Source organism: Erigeron canadensis, chromosome 5 (assembly GCF_010389155.1).
Source record: "Erigeron canadensis isolate Cc75 chromosome 5, C_canadensis_v1, whole genome shotgun sequence".
Classification (NCBI taxonomy): Eukaryota; Viridiplantae; Streptophyta; class Magnoliopsida; order Asterales; family Asteraceae; genus Erigeron; species Erigeron canadensis.
The window spans coordinates 25,190,616-25,211,310 of record NC_057765.1 but is presented as its reverse complement, the minus strand read 5'-3'; the positions used below and the strand labels follow the sequence as shown (position 1 = coordinate 25,211,310).

Below are 20,695 nucleotides of genomic sequence, written 5' to 3'. Positions count from 1 at the left end.
TTCCCTCAAGTTGTTTTTAACCTGAGGGGTCAAGTTAGAGGCATCTTAACCTTTGGATTAAAATTAATGGTTAAAATTTAAAGTACAACTTTAAATCTTGACCCTTAATTTTAATCTAAAGGTTAAGATTTTACTAACTTGACTAATCAAGTTGGTGAACTCGAGAGAATCTCTATCCAGGTCACCCACTCTCACAACACCCTTTCTGTTTTGTTTGTGCATATAGCCTCGTTTTGATTTTTGGAAGATTTCTATTGTTTTTTTTTCTTTTCTAAGCTAAGCCCAGCAGCCCAACAATCCACATAACTTAGTGGGCTTCTTTTACAGTAAAAGCCTAGTGGGCTTCGTTGGTATTGTTTGCTATTGGTTTTTGTTTTCCAAAGAACTGATTTCAGGACAAAGCTATTGCTCTAATCATTTTTCAAACAATACATAGCTAAATTTTTATTTTTCTCATCTTTCTTGGAATTCATTTTGGAGAGAAAATACGTTTCAGAGCTAAATTGATCAAATTTTGGTGGAAAATGTCAAATTAAACTTTTAGTGTAGTAAAACATTATTTGAACAAAAGCCAAAATTAAAATCAAGAGTGAAATTGATTGGAAACTTGAAATTTCTAGTGACTTTCTTTAAAATAAATTAAAATTAAAATTGAAATTGATTGGAATTCAGTTTCCAATGGTTTGAAAAAGTAGGCAAACAACTATACACATATCCTTTTTTAGGGAAAAGTATCTGTGTAAGTAACTTGTGACCAACTACTATTATATGAAAGAAATTTTAGTTGGGTTCTATGTAAGTAACCTGCTAAAACTGAACGAATCGTGTAAGAAATCAACGTGGCACCACCAGGCATCTGATACATGGCCCAATGAGAGACCTCCACATCAGCTTGTTTACACGATTCATTCAGTTTAAACAGGTTACTTATATACAATGAATCCGACTAAAGTTTTTTTCATACAATAGTAGCTAGTCACAAATTACATATACATACAGATACTTTTCTATCGACATGTCAGTGTCCACGACTTCTCCCATTTCAAAATGCCATATTAAAATTTGACTTTTAATGTGCTAGCGGAAAGTTGACTCAGAAGAAAAGTCTGTCTTCAAATATTGTCCACATACGGATCATAATAATGATTATCTTGATAAACTATAATTTATATTAACATTTTTTTTAGCAGTTTACATAATAATGGCTATCTTAACCAGCTTGTTTTTCATCATAATCATCCCTTATACAGCTTCACTAACTTTCAATTTCACAAATATTAATCCAAATTCCAAAAATATGTTCACTTTAGGTGGTGGAGCTCATATATCAGATGATGGAATCCAGGTGACTCCAGAAAAAAGTTCCAGCATGTTTACGGGCCGAGCAACTTATATAAAACCGTTTCATTTGTGGGACAACGTCTCTAATGAGCTAGCTAGCTTTTCTACTAGTTTCTCATTTATGATTGAATCGGACCCAAATGATCGTTTCCATCCAGCTGACGGCCTAACATTCTTTCTTGCTCAGAATAATTCAGTTATACCTCCCCGGGGATTCATGGGTCTTCCATTTAATACAAACAATGTTAGTACAATTCCGTTTGTAGCGGTGGAGTTTGATACTTATTGCAACCATTGGGAAAATACTACCGGGTGTGATCATGTCGGTATTAACATTAACTCTCTTGCTTCTGTTAGGCATCAAAAATGGTTAAACAATATATCACATGGAAGAGAGTGTCACGCTTGGATTGAGTATGATTCAGCTTCCAAAAATTTTAGTGCTTCCTTCACGGGTTATCAAAACAATAAAGTCGTACGTCAAGATGGACTTGTTTACACAATTGATCTCAGGGATGAGTTGCCTGAGTGGGTTCTTTTCGGGTTTTCTGCTTCAACTGGTGTGTTGTTTGAGAAAAATAATGTAAAATCTTGGGTGTTTAATAGCTCCGGTTTAAAAGTTGATACAAATAATGCGTCACCACCAAACAAGACAGTACGTGTGGTGGGATTAATAGTTGGAATATCGGTTCTAGTTACCTTTTTTGTTACAGGTGCATTTTTTTATATGAAGAAGAAGAGGAAAGACAATGAAGTTGAACTGGATCAGGACCATGGATTTTCCGAGGAGATGAGCAATGAAATTGAAATAGGTGCCACTGGCCCACGAAGGTTCTCTTACCTTGAATTAGCCCGTTCAACTAATGGCTTTGCAGAGAATAATAAACTTGGAGAGGGAGGTTTCGGAGGAGTCTACAAAGGTCTATTGAATGATTTGAGCACATATGTTGCAGTGAAAAGGGTGTCAAAGACTTCAATGCAAGGGATCAAGCAGTATGCATCAGAAGTAAGGATCATTAGCCGATTGAGGCATCGCAATCTGGTGCAACTCACTGGTTGGTGTCACGAGAAAGGAGAACTCCTATTAGTTTATGAGTTTATGGAAAATGGAAGCCTTGATTTACATCTTTTCAAACAAAAGAGCTTGTTGACATGGGACACTAGGTACAAAATAGCCCATGGCCTTGCGTCTGCTTTGCTATATTTACATGAAGAAGGAAAGCAATGTGTTTTGCATAGAGATATCAAATCAAGTAATGTGATGCTGGATTTGAATTTCAACGCAAAACTTGGCGATTTTGGGTTGGCTAAGTTAGTTGACCATGAGAATGGCTCTCAGACAACAATGTTGGCTGGAACCTTTGGTTACATGGCTCCTGAATTTGCAATGATGGGCAATTTTAGCAAAGAATCAGATGTGTATAGCTTTGGAGTTGTTGCATTAGAAATAGCGTGTGGTAGAAAACCCATTGACCATGACGAGGCTCGAGAAAACAAAATATGGTTATTGGAATGGGTTTGGGAGCTTTATGGGACCAAGTCCCTTTTAGAAGCAGTTGATCCACGACTAGGCTCAGATTTTGAGGAAGAAGAAATTACACAGTTGATGATTGTTGGGTTGTGGTGCGTGCACCCTGACTCCAAATTTCGCCCATCGATGAGACAAGTGATTCAGGTATTGAACTTTGAAGCTAACTTGCCTAGACTCCCCTTAAAGATGCCAGAGGCATCTTACTCAATACCTCTCAAGCCATCCGCATTTGACCTCGCATCCTTCTTCCAAAACCAACTATTAACTACTGTCTCAAATGTAGATTTTTCAAAGCAATCGATATCATCAATAGCTTCCTCTTATTTTCATGGTCGTTGAATACCTTTTGGTGACTATTATTCAGATCATAAATTGGGCTTCGATTTCTATGTTTATATAACAAATAGAATAGTCTCTTATTGTATTACTTCATGATATTTCATCTTTCTTATCGAAAGATAAAACCATATATGGATAATGCGTTTCTCTTATCAATGGAATTCAAAGATAAAAAATGCTATACAGGAGAATATGTCTATTATGCAGAGATCAGATCGAATTTTCCACAAAGCATCCTAACTTCTTTAAATCTTTAATACTTATTGATTCTTAAATACTCCGTAATATATATATATATATATATATAGGGGTGAGTTAGATTAGGGACTCCTTATTTTAGGGGACTGTAAGGGACTCGATCTAGACTGTCCATTTTAATCAGATCTAATCACCACTGATCATCTCCGGCGAGACTTACACATGTGTAAGTACAACTTACACATGTGTAAGTTGAATAAAAATTATGATTCGGAGTAGGCTTCACCCTTAAGGATATTCATAAACCAAAGCTGGTGGGGGTGATAGGTCATTGAGGGTGATAGGTCATAGGGGGTGACCGGTGATGGGTGATCTACCTATAAAAATTGTACTTAAAACATGTGTAAGTTACTTACACATGTGTAAGTCTCGCCGGAGATGGTCGCCGTCGCCGGAGGATCATGGTGGTGGTCGGAGATGATCATGGTGGTGGTGGTGGTCAGAGATGATAGTGGTGGTGGCCAGAGAAGGAGATAGAAAGAGTCCCTAACAGTCCCTAAAATAAATAGTCCCTAATTTAACTTTTCCCTATATATCTGAAGTCCTGTTAAGTAAATAGAAAACAGCTTTAATATCTTTACTTCATTGTATTTACTTAACACACCAAATAATATACCTACATTCAAGATTGTACATGAATAGCCGGCCCTATGCTAGCCTTTAAGGTGCCTTTTGCATAATTTAGATACCAATTGACTGAAATAATACAAATCTGCAACTTTACTGTACACGAAACAGAGTATTTTACAGTAAAACCATATGCAAGTCCCTTGAGCTTTGACTCTAGCTTGCGGTATGTGTGATGTCCCATGAAACTAAGTTGTAATGGTGGACACTTTGTAAATATGTATGAATTTGTTTAGTACTTCCTTTCTATAATCTAAAAAAAAAATAACAAGTGCAAGTAGGCCGACCCGTTGAAGGCCACACTTGTACGACTCAGCTTGTGCATTACATAGGTGTTTGGTTTCTTCAGGAGTGGAGTAGATCTTCGTCATTGACAGGAAAATTTCACGGGTATATATAAATTTCTCTTAATCCTGAATACAACACATTGTGATCGAGGCTACGAGCAAATCTATCGTTAAACATGATCAGATCATATATAGTCCTGCACAAATAACTTAACCTTGAGAAGTTCTTATTTTACGCAATATGTATTCACACTAACTTTTCTTTTCGTTTTCCTTTTCATTTCTCTAGATATACTGCGGTCCATAGAAACTACGATTCGAGAAGACTTTTATGTGGAAAATACCACACCATGCATATATATATGTCTATGAATGCATACAAAATATCAGCAAAGGTTGACTTTGAAGAACATTCAACATACACGGCTTCCTTAGTTGACTCATGTTCATATAATTTTCAAACTTTGAAATTTAAAGAATAACAAAATATGCAATTTTTCTAACATCGTCCTACAATCATGGCATTCTTCAATATCCATTTCATTAGTTGCTTATTATTTGTACTAATACTGATCATCCCATATGTAACCTCATTAACGTTCAATTTTACAAATATCCGTCCACAGAATGAGAATCAAGAGATACATATCGAAGGAGATGGAGGTTATGTATCAGAAAATGGAATTCAGGTGACCCCAGATGTTATTACGTCTGATCAGAGCCAGAAAGCAGGGCGGGCGACATACTACAAACCTCTTCATCTTTGGGACAGCAGATCAGACGAGCTAGCAAGCTTCTCTACCAGTTTTACGTTTGTGATTGATTCAAACAAAAATAAATCCTACGGTGATGGCCTTACATTTTTTCTGGCTCGGAATAACTCAGTAATATCCGCTGATAATGGAGCCATGGGTCTTCCAATAATTGAATCAACAACTGCAGAAAGGATCGGGTTTGTTGCAGTAGAGTTTGATACATCGTGGGACAGTTGGGACCCATTAGACTCTAGCAATACATCCGTAGGTGACCATGTAGGTATCAGCGTTAACTCTCTTATATCGGTTAGGTCTCAGAAGTGGTCAAGTAATGTAACCGGTGGGGGTGTGTGTCAAGCTTGGATAACTTATGATTCAGATTCAAAAAATCTTAGTGTTTTGTTCACTGGTTATCAAAACAACAGAGTCGTACGTCAAGATGGACTTTTTTTCACAGTTGATCTCAGGAACGAGTTGCCTGAATGGGTCATTTTTGGCTTTTCAGCCGCGACGGGAGCTACGTTTCAGAAGAATAACGTGAGATCATGGGCCTTTAATAGCTCAGATTTGCAGGAAAAGGGGATTCCATCAAACACAGCACCCGATTCAGGCAATAGTAAAGGCAGCAAGGTGGGAATTATAGCTGGAATAGCATCGGTTACCATTATTTCTGTGTTTGTGCTCGTACTTGTTTTGTGGATGAGGAAGAAGAAGAAGAGTAGGGAAGACAAAGCTGAAGTATATAATATTGAAGTTGAGATGAATAATGAGTTTGAAACGGGCACCGGACCTAAAAGATTCTCATACCAGGAATTAGCTCGGATAACTGATGACTTTTCTGATAATGAGAAACTTGGGGAGGGAGGTTTTGGGGCTGTTTATAGAGGTTTCTTGAAGGATTCGAACACATATGTTGCAGTGAAAAGGGTCTCCAAGAATTCCAAACAAGGGATCAAGGAGTACGCATCAGAAGTCAGGATCATCAGCCGATTGAGGCACAAAAATCTGGTGGAACTGAAGGGTTGGTGCCACGAGAAAGGGGAACTCTTACTTGTATACGAGTATATGGAAAATAGAAGCTTAGATTCACATCTTTTTAAATCAAAGAGCTTGTTAACATGGGGAACGAGATACAAAATTGCACAAGGTCTGGCCTCTGCTTTGCTGTATCTACATGACGAATGGGAGCAATGTGTTTTGCATAGAGATATCAAATCCAGTAATGTGATGTTGGACTCAAATTTCAACGCAAAGCTTGGTGATTTTGGGTTAGCTAAATTGGTTGACCATGTAAAAGACTCGGAGACAACGATGTTGGCTGGGACCATGGGGTACATGGCTCCTGAATGTATAGTGACCGGCAAGGCAACCAAAAAATCCGATGTCTACAGCTTTGGAGTTGTTGCGCTCGAAATAACTTGTGGTCGAAAGCCTATCAGATACGAAGCTCAAAAAATGAAAATACGTCTAGTAGAATGGGTTTGGGAGCTATATGGAAAAGGGAGTCTTTTACAAGCAGTTGATCCTCATCTAGTTTTAGATTATAAGGAAGAAGAGCTAACACGTTTGATGATATTAGGGTTGTGGTGCGTACATCCTGACTCTGAACGTCGCCCATCGATGAGACAAGTGATTCAAGTATTGAACTTTGAGGCATCCCTACCTATTCTCCCCTCAAAGATGCCAGTAGCATCCTACTTGTCACCTCCCATTTTTTCATTATATGGCACCAACTCTATAACCCGAAAAGACCAAAACCAATCATCTAGTAACATCTCTAACACGCACTCCTTTGAGCAACCAATATCGTCAACAAATAATCCTTCTCCTTCTCCTTCGGTTTCCTTATTGTACTCAGCACATTCACATGTATAGGTGCTGTTGGTTGTTAATTTCACTTTATCATTAACATAAGACTATTATAAACCATGACTTCCAGTTATATACTTTGATTATTGAAATTTTCCAGTATTTGATTCAATTTGGGTATCTTTTGCCAGCTTTATGATGTATAGGAACAAAATATTTTTTGTTAAGGTAGTTTCCACTTTATTATTTCGTTTGATAAATATTTTTTCGCATGTTCGAATTGATTAGTTATCATTAACCAGGGTAGGCCCAATAGCAAGTTTGGGCTAGGCAATCGCCTAAAACACCCGAAAACTTAAGCCCCAAATTTTCATATATATTAAGCCGATAATAAGTTATTGGACTTTTTTTAATGTACTCTTTTGTTTTGGGCTACGGAATAAAGGGCACACTCATCTCATATCGTAGAAATCTACAGCCACTTTTCGTGTTAATTGAAGAGTCTCCAACATTTATTCATCTCCTATTCCTCTCATATCTGACTAAACTCTTTGGATGTTGCGGAAAAAAAAGCAGATTATATTCTCGAAAATGATTTATGAATTTGTGCCAAAAGAAATCTTAGACGATCATCTCTTCAAATGTAATGGAAATCTTTCAAAAAAAGTTTTGACAAAATATGTCTTGATTATTTTATACTAAATGGATGCCCATGTGTTGCGGCAGTTAAAATGGTTTTGATGATTTATGGATGCGGTGGTAATAAACTGTGATGATTGACGATGGTGAATGGTTATGTTGAGACATATATGCTTGTGTGTGTGTTCAACGTGGGCAGAGGAGAAAAATGAGAAAATGAGGGGCGTGTGTCACAGTTTTTGCATTACAAAGGAGGGTAGATCTCTTTAATGTACACCAGAAATATGAAATTTCAAAATTTTTATCGGAAACCTAAAATTCCTATCCCAAAAGTCAATATCACAAAGTTGTCTTAAGAATCACTAACAGATTTGCTTATGAGTTTGACCTCTTTGTGATTATCTAATATGATTTGCGAATTTATGGGTCTTATCTTTACTCCCTTATAAAGTAAAAGATCCTTTTTTATTTTTAGTAATTTCTGTCTTTGAATTACCAGAGTTGTCTTTGACATTTTATCTTTTTTTCCATCTAATAACATATCTATATTTCTATACTTCTATACTGCTATATAAAAATTATACTCCCACGTTGAAAATTTAAGATTTTTGCGACATGCGAAATTACCATTTTACCCTTAATGAATTAACTTACACAATAATTCCATTATCTTCTAAAAGATATCCACTACTCTTTTAAATCAAATATCTTTAGATCAAATATCCAAACGCATTTGCCACCACCAACGGTCGCCACCGCCGTCATACTTTGTCGATGCCACCACATGACTGTCATTGTCATCGCCGTCACATTGCACGGATATTATGCTCATAAAAACTTTAAAAAAATCTGGATATTATGATATATTATGATAGTTTTTGGTTATCAAGGTTATTTTTCACATCTACAAGCTATAAAATTAAATGGTGAATACATGAAAGTTAAATTTTAAGATTTTAAGAGTAGAAAATTAAAATCATACATTCATTCATACTTTAATAGGTAATGATTGAGATATTATAACCAATCCCTTATAATATTACTGATAAGAAAAATAAATATAATTGCCTATCCTACTTATTTTTTTTATTCCTTCTATTTTACGCCTGTAAGCCACTATCGTTATTTAAATTATTTTTAGGTGTATACGACAATACGTACTTGTCCAACCCTTTTTTTTCTGGCCCCACACCAAGGCACCAAGCCATTCTATTTTCTTTAAAAATACTGGCAATCTCGAATTACATGTGTCCTATTCCTATAGCTATTTCGCTACTCCGCTCTTTTTTTTTCCTTCTACATAAACCCTGGAAACAAATCCAAACCGAGAACAAATAGTTATATCTATCTTTTTTATGATCATAGCAAATATAATCATTTAAATACCCAAAAGTTTACAAACGTAATCCTTTATTAGAAAATAGCAAATATTCTTCAGGTCCCCACTAAATCACTAATGCCAGCAACGGATGTTTCAGTGAGTTGCATAACTTATATCCAAAGTAAGCCGGTTTGGATTTGGGTGGATTTTAAAGAGGTAAGTAATAATAGTCCATGTTAACAATTTTTGTTTTGACTTGCGTGGATTTTGGAATTGTCGATCCATAGTTTTCGATAAGCATATTTTTTTTATAAGCTCCGAATAATTTTCAAAAGCTATTCAAGTATTTTTGAGGTTTTTTAATTTCCTCTTAAATAAGCCGGTGTTCGATTATTGCTAAATGCAAGATCTGGCTTTGTGAAGGGCTGAAGGCTAACTTAGCCTGGCTAAGGACAGGCAGCCCAACAGAGCTAGGCCCAATCTTGTTATGGAGTACCATATGTTCTACATCTTATCCATGTATCTATATTTGCCCAATAATTTAAAGCCCATAAGCAATATATAGATTCCACTATGCCAGCCATCTTATGAAGTCGGCTTAGTATTCTTTTTTTTTGAAAGTTTTAAACTACTCGTGAAGGTTGCAAGGTCTAGGATACGTTTTTTTTTTTTTTTTAAAGTTCAAATATATATTTTTCTATATTTATACATATAGTTTTTAAATGGTTTTAATTACTCGCAAATATCGGCAAATCTAACGTATGTTATTTTAAACGAGACCCACGTTAAAAAAGCCTAACCAATGAATGCATCCGTTTAATTAAACTCTATAAAAAAAAAGTCTAAGACTTGAATTAAAGAAATTAAGTTACAATTTTCAAGTAAAACCTCCTCTCTAAATGACTCTAAACACACTGGTGCCCAACTAGTTTGTTATGCTTTATATTCTTACACACAGTTAATAACTATAGTTATGTACGCGTAATACGGTGGTGGTGACGGTGACAGATTGTGGTGTCGGGTGGTGGTAGTATCGATGGTGGCAATGGCACCGAAGGTAGCGATTTAATGGCCGCGGTTGTTAGGGATGTGGTGACGGTGATGGGTGTTGGTGGCGCATGTCGGTAGCGGCGTGGTGGTAGTGACAACGACGATGGGTGGTGGTTGCGATAGCGGTGGTGGTGGCGGCGCGGTGGTGATTAGTGGATGTGACGGCGACGACGAATAGTGTAGTTTATTGATATAATTTGGTTTTGATGAACTGTTTAATGTTAGAGAGTTGAAAATGAGATTTTGCTTTATTTATAATATAAGTATAGATAAATCAAACTATTTTTATTTAATCATTTTTCTTGGTAGTTACATATTTCCGGTTAACACCTTTACGTCTTTTAATTTCTATTACTAATATTAAGTTTCTCACTTTTTATAGTTTATTCAGTTTCATATATATAATTGTATTTTGGTGTTTTAAGAATAATAATGTTGTTAATCTGTTAATTTAAATATTGATACGATATAACCTAATCCTATCCTAATCTTAATATATCTCTTTAGAGTTAGACACCATATCTTGATTGTGACTTCTTATGTTTATTGCTAATATAATGAAGGCTCTATAGATCTTCAATAAGGAACACTAAATCTGGTAAATTTCATGAATAAGACTCTAATGAGATATATCATGACTAGGAATATGGTTAAGTTAATTTAAGTTATACATTTAATAGATACATTTGGTTGTTTAAGAATTTCAGAAGATATACTTTTTAAGTTGCAAAATCAAGATTGGCACCATACAAAGCCCAAATTTTAATGTATTTAAATATATGAGTCTAAGAGCCCTGCTAGGGTTTTTTATCCCTTTTTATATACTCATTATCTTTTTTGAGATTAATGATTACTTTTAATGTTAAAAGGGCCCAATTTGAAATCCACTGGAGGGGCCTTTGCACGATCGGCCCTTATTAATTCCAGTGGCCAAAGGGGGGCGGGTTTTTTCCATGATACCCAGTATGATGTACTGGGATCCGGTTCAAACAAACGACCACCCATTTGCTAAGTACGGTATGAGTGCGTCGACATTTTTAAGCAATGTACACCTGTCAAAAAGTAAATGTAGCTTATTGTGTAAACGTCTTACCAAAGCTCCTAGGCGGCCATTAATAGGCCGTACGTCAAGACTACTTTTACGACACATCCCTCAGGTAAATCTTATGAAGCTCGAGCTTCCATAAGCGGCTCTTAAGACTATTGAGATTCTTTAGACAAAGCTTCTCTTTCTAATACGATTTTGGTTCGAGCGATTTGTAATTTGTTGATTATACCTCATGCAATTTGGTTCTTTTGAAATAGCTTTCAAAGTTGTATAGGTCGTGTATGACATGACAGACTACTTTTTTGCTTGCTTGAGTGAACCTTCTCTTTTACTCTGTTATCTTTTTCCAATCCCCTTTCTTTTAATTTAGGTGCGAAGGTGCCAAGTCTAATTACTTGATCAACGCCAATATCATGGCTTCGTCTTCCCAAGACATAAGTTATTCATCTCTAGCTCGTTATGCTAAAACCCTATCAATCCCAATGGAAGAGATAGCATCAGCCACCAACAACTTCGCTATTGAAAATCTTATCTCACAAGATACTTATTCAAAGGTGTTCAAAGGAAAACTCTTGCATCACGGAGAGCCGATCAATGTTGTAGTACATGAATGTCTACAAGTAAATGGTGCAATCAACGAGATGTTAATGTCCAAAATACTAGAGCACAAAAATATCGTTTCTATTTTTAAGGTAAATGACACTCCATATGAAGCATTTCACGTAACCAAGCATCAGGCTAATGAAAGTCTAGACAAACATCTAAGTGGCTCAACCCTCACATGGATTCAAAGATTGAAGATATGTGTTGGTGTTGCGCATGCATTGCATTACATTCATTACGGTGCAGAAGTCAATCATAGTGTCATACATGGTAATATCAAGAGCTCCAAAATATTATTAGATCATAACTGGGAACCCAAGTTATGTGGTTTTGGATTTGCTATGAGAGCTAAAAGGAATCAACTTCATCTTACTAGTAAATATAGTGGCACATTAGAGTATATGGATCCAGCATATGAAAAGACGGGAGGTCTGACCACTAAGTCGGACGTGTTCTCCTTTGGAGTTGTTTTATTTGAAGTCCTATTCGGAAGAAAAGCATCTGATCATATTCAAGGCAACGACGATAATTGTAATTTTAGTCGATTGGCTAGAGTACATTATGAAGCCAGAACACTAGATGATATGATAGATCCTGATCTATTGAAACAAATGGATTTGGAATCATTAAACGTTTTCTCAAAAACAGCATATTGGTGCTTGAAGGAGCTACGAGCACAACGTCCAAGTATGGATCAGATTGTTAAAACACTTGAGAGAGCGTTGGAACTTCAACAAAAACATGACAAAATTCATGTAAGCCTGTCATTCCTTTAATTTTTCTTGTCTTTTTAATCTTTTATCATATCTTTTTTTGTCATTTATTGCCAATAAATTTGTTAATTTAATTCTTATTGTTGAAATTAAAAATAAAGGAACATTCAACAGCCGAAATTGAAGCTACAAACTACGACCACTTGAAGGTAATTAAATTAACAAAGATGCAGTTTGTTTCATTATTGCATGCTCATCTTTACTAGCATGTACATGCTACAGTACTCTCTTTTTCTCTTTTGACACATTTCATTTTAGGGGAAAAACTTGGATCATTTGAAAATACAATGGAACGATATAGAGTTTGCCACCAATAAGTTTTCTGCTGATCAGTGCATTGGGTCAGGCGGATATGGTATGGTATATAAAGCAAAACTTGATCATTTTGATGGAAACAATTCATCGGCGATTGAAAAAAAGAATAATGGTGAATTTCCTAAGAAAAACAGCACTGTCGCTATTAAACGCATTTCTAGTAGACTAGATGGGAAAGGAGAACAAGGGTTCTTTGCAGAAATTGAAATGCTTAGTAATTGTAAGCATCGAAATATTGTCTCACTTCTTGGATTTTGCGTTGAGGGTCCTGAAATGATACTTGTCTATGAGTATGTCTCTAATGGAAGCCTTGATGACTATTTAGGGAACTATGATAAGATGACCAATCTTAGTTGGGCTGAGCGTATACAAATATGCCTTGATATTGCCCATGGACTAGATTACCTCCACTCTAGTACCAAGGGCAAAGAGATGATAGTACACCGTGATATTAAAAGCGCAAACATTCTATTGGATGATAATTGGGTGGCAAAGATTGGGGATTTTGGGCTCTCCAAAATACACCATGTGGATCAAAAAGGTAGCACCCTCGTTACCTCCAATATTGCCGGGACAGAAGTGTATTTGGATCCGGAATATATGAATACAGGTAAGTTGAAAAAGGAATCAGATATATACTCTTTTGGAGTGGTGTTATGTGAAATCATGTGTGGGAGGATGGCATATGACAATATTTACTTCGCCAACAATGAAAAAGGGCTCCCATCAATAGCAAGAAGATGCTTCAATGATAGAACATTGGAGGAAATTATAGATCCAAAATTAAGGGAAGCTGATGAGGACATTTTTAGGCTTGATGGAGGTCTCAATCAAGATTCTTTGGACACATTTTGCAACATTGCGTATCAATGTTTGGCAGAAACTCAAGTAAAGCGTCCAACAACCGAAATCATCATCAAAGAACTGACAAAAGCATTTAATTTTCAAGTAAGTAACTATTTTCGAGCAACGCAACTTTTTTTTTATGATTTTTGCTAGTGACTAGTATGATCCTCTATTACCATTTTATAACCGAAACAATATTTATGTCCATGTTATTGAAATTTGTAAAAACTAAATTAAGGATTTGTATTTAAAATGACATATAATAAAGTAAGTCATAACTCATACTTCTATACTGCAAAATTTAGGTTTGATGAGTTAGTACTGTAATAAGTATGGATTTAATGGTACTATATAAGCTTAATCGTATATATATGTATAAAAACGCGTCTAACGTAAGTTATTTGAAATTTTAGAAGTATAAAATATATTAATGTCTTTCCATAAAAAAAATTAATCATGTAACTAGTATTATAAGTTTGATCCGGTTTGTATTTAATGTATATTAGTGTGTATATGCCATTTCAAGAAAAATTTGTATGGATGGGACTAATTTCCCCTCCAATTGTGTAACTCGGAACTTCAACAATTATATTTGCAAACATAGGAAGTCTGGTGTCTACACCACCGAACTTGGCCACGTGCACTGAAGTGCGGTATCTACACCACCGAACTTGGTCTAGGTGGCAGTCAGAAACCATGTCCGGTAGTGGAGGAACCGAACTAGTCTATGAATTTTGAAGTTCGGTTGTATAAACACCGGACTTGGCATGAGTTACATTAAGTCCGGTGACTTGGATACCGTTCTTGATTTATTTTTTTTATTTTTTTCCACATTGTAGCACTTCTACAGCATGAACATTTTGGCATGTCCAATAAAAAAGCCTAAGTTCGGTATCTTCAATACCGCACTTCCTTTTCCTTGGCTGTACTTGTTGTTGCAGTGCATTAATTTACTCTATTTTATGGATAAACAAATTATAATGAGGACAAAGAGTGTGGAGAATCAACCAAGTTCGGTGTCTACACCACCGGACTTCAATGTACGTGGCAAAGTTTGGTGGTGTAGATACCGCACTTCAGTGCACGTGGCCAAGTTCGGTGGTATAGACACCGAATTTCCTATGTTTACAAATATATTGGTTGAAGTTCCTAGTTACACCATTTGAGGGGAAATTAGTCCCATATGTACAAATTTTTCGCCATTTCAATGTTTAGCTATGGGGTCCCACAATATATACTTAAGGATGCTTTTTTGCATCAGGTAATACGGCTGCATTTCCACGACAAAATTGTACTAATAAAACTTTTTGAGTTCTAATTGTGTTTTTAGTGTTTTTGGAAGGAACAATTTATAAAACTAGGAACCCCGGCGTTTGAAACAACGAACTTTACTTTTTAAGGCAAGAGAGACGTCTTAGACACCGGTATTCTATTACATGGTTATAAACTAAAAAATCATACATTTTATCAGATTTCTATTAGTACATAAAAGTAATTGAAGTCTGGCGTTTTAAACGCCAAAGGTTCCTAGTTTTACAAAAGTATTACCAAAAAACACTAAAAACACCATTCGGATTAAAAAGTTCCTATCCCTACAATTTTTTTGCATTTCCACCCATGGCTGAGTTGTGTCATATTTATAATGCAGTTCAGTTTACCAAAAAAAAAAAAGTTGGCATGGATCTGGGACTGGTATATAACTAATGAACATTCCAATTTAATGAAACTTTAGACAAGAAGTTAACTATATTTTGAATTACAAAGTTGTGAGTGTCTTTGTTTACAGAAAAATAGCAAAGACAACCTCCAAATTTCACTTGAAGAGATTAAGTTAGCGACACAAAACTTCAGTGATACCAAGTGCATCGAAGAAGGAAGATATTGGAAGCAATATGAAGGGAAAATTCCAAATGCTAATGGATGTATTGATGTTGTTGCAAAGCGGTTCGATAGCAAGTCTGATAAAGGAAATCAACAATTCGTTGTGGAGCTTAAAGTTCTTTTTGAGCATACATACGAGAATATCGTTAGTCTAGTAGGCTATTGTAATGAAAAGGGTGAAAAAATCATTGTTTATGAGTATGCATTGAATGGAAGACTTGATAAGCATTTGGACAATATTAATCTTACATGGATGAAACGCCTCAACGTATGCGTTGATATTGCAAGAGGATTGGAATCTCTTCATAGTGGTGGTTTAAAAGAAGGGACTCGGATGATGCATAGAGACATCAAAAGTTCTAGCATTGTACTAGATGGTGATTGGATTGCAAGAATTTCTAATTTGGAGTTGTGTTCCTTACTTTGGGAAGCTGGGGAAACTGATCATATCACTGATAATGCTTATAGATCGATGTGCTACGTCGATCCAAAGTACAAAGTTAATGGTTACTTAAGAGCGGCATCAGATATATATTCATTAGGGGTGGTGTTGTTTGAGATATTATGTGGGATTTTAGCGTGGACTGACGGAGGCAAGGGTCGCGAGTCTTTAGGTCTTTTGGCTACAAGGTGCTGTAAAGAAGATAAGCTTAATGACATAGTGTTTCAGGGCATAAAGGAACAAATTAGTATCCAATCATTCTCTATATTCCAACAGATTGCCTATAAATGCTTAAACAACCATTATAAACTAGAAACTAGTATGGTGGTAAAACAACTAAAGCGGGCACTCGAATTCCAAGTAAGTATTCTCAAACAAGATTTGGTATCCTTTCAATGCATATCTATAGAAACTCTTTAATTTGTTTCAAAGAAATTAGGATTTTTATAATGACCGCCAATAATATGCATAAAAAAGTTTTACATTTTATATAAAAAGCTTACTCTTTAAATTTTATAATAAAAGTACAACAGTTATATGCGCGACCCATTGTTATTACCAAAAGCCAAAAAGTTATCTTATTTCTTACATGTAATCATGTATCTTAATTGAAGCTAACTTAACTAAAGGTGAAAACTCATAAAATGATTTCTTTCTTTTATAAAATAGGAGGATTATGAGATATGGGAGCCGAAATTGCCTAAAGACTACAAAGAAATAATCTCAATGTCAAAAAATCCAGAGATTTATTTTGGTGGAAAGAAAAAGGATATATACGACGTTCTCAACAAAGGAATCCTCCTTCAAGAAGGCAAGCTGGTGATTACCTTGCTCTCTGGTCACTTTTATTTTGTGTATTTTGCATGGAATAATGTTTGCTTTAATTTGCTCTTTCAAAAATACTAAATTCAAAATCGGCTATCTTTCATATATGAGAATTATTCTTCTCTAGATTATAAAAATTTAACACAAGTGGCACCATAACTATTGATATATGAGAATTATTTGAATTAAAACAAACATTATAACTTTTAAATTATAGCTTGGTGGTCATATGTGAATGATTTTCACATTAACCTTATCTATACACATAATATATATATATATACTAGTTCTAATACCCGTACGATGTACGGTAGCTATATAGATTGTATCATAAGAAATCCGAATATCCCTCATACATGATTTGTGAGTATGAAATAAATTGTGGTTAAAGTAAACCGATAATCGAAACTAAATTATAATAAACAGTAATGATAAATATAACATATCTTTAGTTAGACTTTTAAATTTACCTTAAATTTTTAGAATCACATCAAAATTGGAACCTCTAAGTATAGTGAATGACGAAAAATAGTCTTGTGATTTCGGATCGTAAACTCAAATTAAAAGGACATGTGTCGATCAAGGATTACGTCACGTGTCGTTTCAAAAATATTTTAATCCTATTTTAGTTTATTGGTATATATATAAGCAATTTATATATATATATATATATATATATAGAAATTGCTTATTATAGAATAAGTATTAAAATAAAAAAAATAAGATTAAAATCTTGATCATTAGATAATAATAAAACTGATGCATAAAGATTTATAGATAACAAGTTTAAATATTAATTTAGAAAGATTTTCATGATTCACAATGATTTTTGATAAAGTATATATGATTATGTATGATTATTTTATTTGTTTTACTTAATTACTTATTTAACTAAACCAAAATAATACTTATTTTATTTGATCTTACAAAGTTAATGTTTAAGTGTTTGTATCATTTTCTCGATAACGTTGAACTTAATAATAAACATATATAGGTAATAAATCTCATATAAAATCACCAAATACGTCACAGAAAGATTTGTTCATGCATTTGCACATAATAAAATCTGGTTTGATTTGTTTATTTTACAGTGGTTTTTACTCGGGAGTAATGGAGAAAGAAATGAAATGATATCTTCAAAAAAATTGTCATACAAAAATAAACGGGCACATACATGGCGATCTATTCCGCAGTCAAGGTTCTCTTCTATTATTTACCTTGATCTATACTCATCCGCACACATATAATTGAATGCTATATGCTAAATTTCTTTTCTTTTTGGTTTTATGACTTATTTATAGGGACAACATAAATTAATGATTATATTAACCCCTATTTTTATGTCTAACTTAGGACTATATTCATGCATCATAAAAAACTGGAAAAAGAATAGTTACAGGGAGTACACATTTAGATGTGATGGTTGTTATAAGCTAAAACTTACAAATTAAGCTCAAGTGTTGTAAAAGATGTAGTGTGTGAAATGTGATTAGAGGTTTTAAAGGTTACCAGGCTTAATCACATAGTGTTGACAAGGGTACTTAGACCTCTTCCAACAACTTTCCTATCTTCACTAGTGCACACATCGGTTTCTTTATCTTAAAAGAAGCCTTCATCTGCACCTCATATTCTACTTTTTTTTATTTCCTTTTTCTGTTAACACAAAATTAAATAAAACTATTTTTATAAAAAAATTAAAACATTACATTAATAGAAAAAAACATTACACTACTAAAAAAGCAACGTTCCTAAAAAAACATTACAGTACTAAAACAACGACATTACGGTAACTTAAAAGCCTTTCTCTAACTCGTTATACAAATTTTTTTCGATTTTCCGTTCGAAACTTCACGACATCCTTAGTTTTAAATCGCGCCAACGCCTAGAATTGTTGTTTGACAAAGCTCGTAATAATTTTGGTCGCTTTCGAACCAGTTGATCGTCTGGATGTCGCATCAAAGTTGCAACCCGATGATGTATTGAAATAAAGCCTCCTTATACCAGACTGGAGTAACGCCTGGTGTCGACTCTTCAGCAGTCAAATTGTTGGGTCGAAAATCGACCAAGTATAATTTGTTCAAAATTAGTTGAAGTTCAGTGTAGAATACTTGTACAAAATTTTGAACTACTTTAGAATAAGTTCACTGAAGCTTCACTTCAGTTCAGATCAGCACAAACTGAAAGCATTCATTCTGAAGTCAAGACTGAAGACCAAAGAAAGAGAATAATCTCAGAAGTAGAGCCCAGAGAAGATTCTATCTGATCGAAGACTGAAGCATCTCAGTGTAAAGTACTTACAACACTTTACACTGATTACGAGGAAACCTTTTTGACTTTATCTCTCTTTACTCGGTTAATAATATTATACCTGGTAAAGTAATAGATTGAGTAAAAGGTTGGGAATAGAAATGTCAAATCACATCAAGTGACTTTCACACTTAACCTTAAAGCATGTTAAGAATTTGTCATTCATATCCTTAAATGTTCCCAACCGTATTTGTACGGCCTTGTCCACTTCATCATGGACTTTGCCTATAAATACAAGACTTCTCACAACTTGCATAATGCTCAAAACTTTGACATTGCAACTTTTGAGATATACTCTAAGTAATTCTTAAGAGTATTTCTAAGTTATTAGAAAAATTGTATTTTAAGGTTGTTTAGATATTACACTTGTGTGTTTATCTTTGTTTCGTAGCAACCTTTGTTTTTTGTTTATATCAATAAATAAAATACATTGAAAAGTACATCGTGTCTCAATATCAAATACATGACTTATATATATTATTTATATAGTTTCACCACTTTTGTTTCCTGCAATTTACTTTCAGTTATTTACTTTAATGTTTATATCCACATCTAGATCGCATTCTGAACTTGTTATTCTAGATTGGAAATGCTTGCTAGTCGGATTTAACCATCTTTTTTGGGATTTACACAAATTAATTGCTGGAACTAACCGCTTTCTCATGACATGCACCGTGGTTATTCCAAAACTTTGTCATACGCCCATACCTTTGAGAATTTAAAAACATTCCTCGTATAAATACTTTTTTCCACTTGTTTGTCTTGTGTGCAACTTATAAGCGACATTGTGCACTTGTTTCTCGTTGGCACCTCTATGTTGCTCTTGCTCGCTAACCTTTTTAGACGCTCTCTCGCTCTTCACAATTTTTTTAAAAATTTTGCTCCATTTTCCATGTATTTGGCTTTTTTTACGCATTTGTAGATTTCAATCCAACGTTGCTTGAAGTCTTTTACAACTACAATTAACAAAACTTGTTAGAGGCAAAAATTCTTGATATCTTTGCTCATTATTAAACTTTTTTTTTTTTAGAACAACAAGGGTCGGCCCACGGGTATCCGGACTGGTTACTGTGGACCTAAGACCCGTTTTCGTCCCCCTGCCCGCCCCACCCGGTAAATGCTCCACGAAGGCCCAGGAAACTTAAAGCCTGTAAATCTCACGCCCGAGAGTATCGAACCTGAGACCTCACGGACAAACGTCCGGATATCCAACTATCGAAGTAATCAGTATGAAACCTTGATCAATCTTTAATTTCAATCAAACACATTTAAAAAGAAACTTGAGCATCAATTTTAATTTATCTTCTTTGAAGCATTAACTATAGTCAACCTCCCCTTTTCTTAATCATTTTTTCCCTTGATGTAACAATCTCTTTCAAGTACTCCATTAAACATCTTCAACGTTCATTGATTCAATTACATACCATTTTTTTTACTAAAACTTTCATAAATTCCATATTTATCTTTCTCAAAGTATCTTTCAAAGCAAAAAAAATCTTTAGTATCATTCTTTTCACTTCTCAAACTACAAATAACAACAAATTTTCAAAGACTAAAATCATCTTGAATATTTTATTTGTAGCCACAATATTCATCTTTCAACAACAACTTCTAAAGTAACCATACAAAACCATAAGCGCATTTATCCCTTAATCATTAACCAAACTCTACTTAAAACTTTGCATTCTATCTATCAGT

General features: G+C 34.6%; 4 protein-coding genes across 4 annotated transcripts; all 4 read left to right on the top strand.

Annotated features, from left to right (window-relative positions):
- The first annotated feature begins 1,194 nt into the window (after positions 1 to 1,194).
- LOC122600677 (L-type lectin-domain containing receptor kinase IX.1-like) lies at positions 1,195 to 3,347 on the top strand. The gene has a single exon (XM_043773431.1). The coding sequence runs from the start codon at positions 1,202 to 1,204 to the stop codon at positions 3,209 to 3,211; it is 2,010 nt and encodes a 669-aa protein (XP_043629366.1). The 5' UTR covers positions 1,195 to 1,201; the 3' UTR covers positions 3,212 to 3,347.
- Positions 3,348 to 4,882: 1,535 nt separating this feature from the next.
- On the top strand, positions 4,883 to 7,119 carry LOC122600890 (L-type lectin-domain containing receptor kinase IX.1-like). The gene has a single exon (XM_043773668.1). It carries the CDS (start codon positions 4,902 to 4,904, stop codon positions 7,011 to 7,013), a length of 2,112 nt encoding a protein of 703 aa, XP_043629603.1. The 5' UTR covers positions 4,883 to 4,901; the 3' UTR covers positions 7,014 to 7,119.
- Positions 7,120 to 11,418: 4,299 nt separating this feature from the next.
- Positions 11,419 to 13,112, top strand: LOC122601407 (probable serine/threonine-protein kinase PBL25). The gene is made up of 4 exons (XM_043774171.1): positions 11,419 to 12,363; positions 12,483 to 12,530; positions 12,640 to 12,986; positions 13,097 to 13,112. The coding sequence occupies exons 1-4, from the start codon at positions 11,419 to 11,421 to the stop codon at positions 13,110 to 13,112; spliced, it is 1,356 nt and encodes a 451-aa protein (XP_043630106.1).
- LOC122602420 (receptor-like protein kinase ANXUR1) lies at positions 13,091 to 17,985 on the top strand. The gene is made up of 4 exons (XM_043775104.1): positions 13,091 to 13,644; positions 15,329 to 16,225; positions 16,535 to 16,684; positions 17,782 to 17,985. Exons 1-4 carry the CDS (start codon positions 13,129 to 13,131, stop codon positions 17,935 to 17,937), a joined length of 1,719 nt encoding a protein of 572 aa, XP_043631039.1. The 5' UTR covers positions 13,091 to 13,128; the 3' UTR covers positions 17,938 to 17,985.
- The last annotated feature ends 2,710 nt before the right edge of the window (positions 17,986 to 20,695 follow it).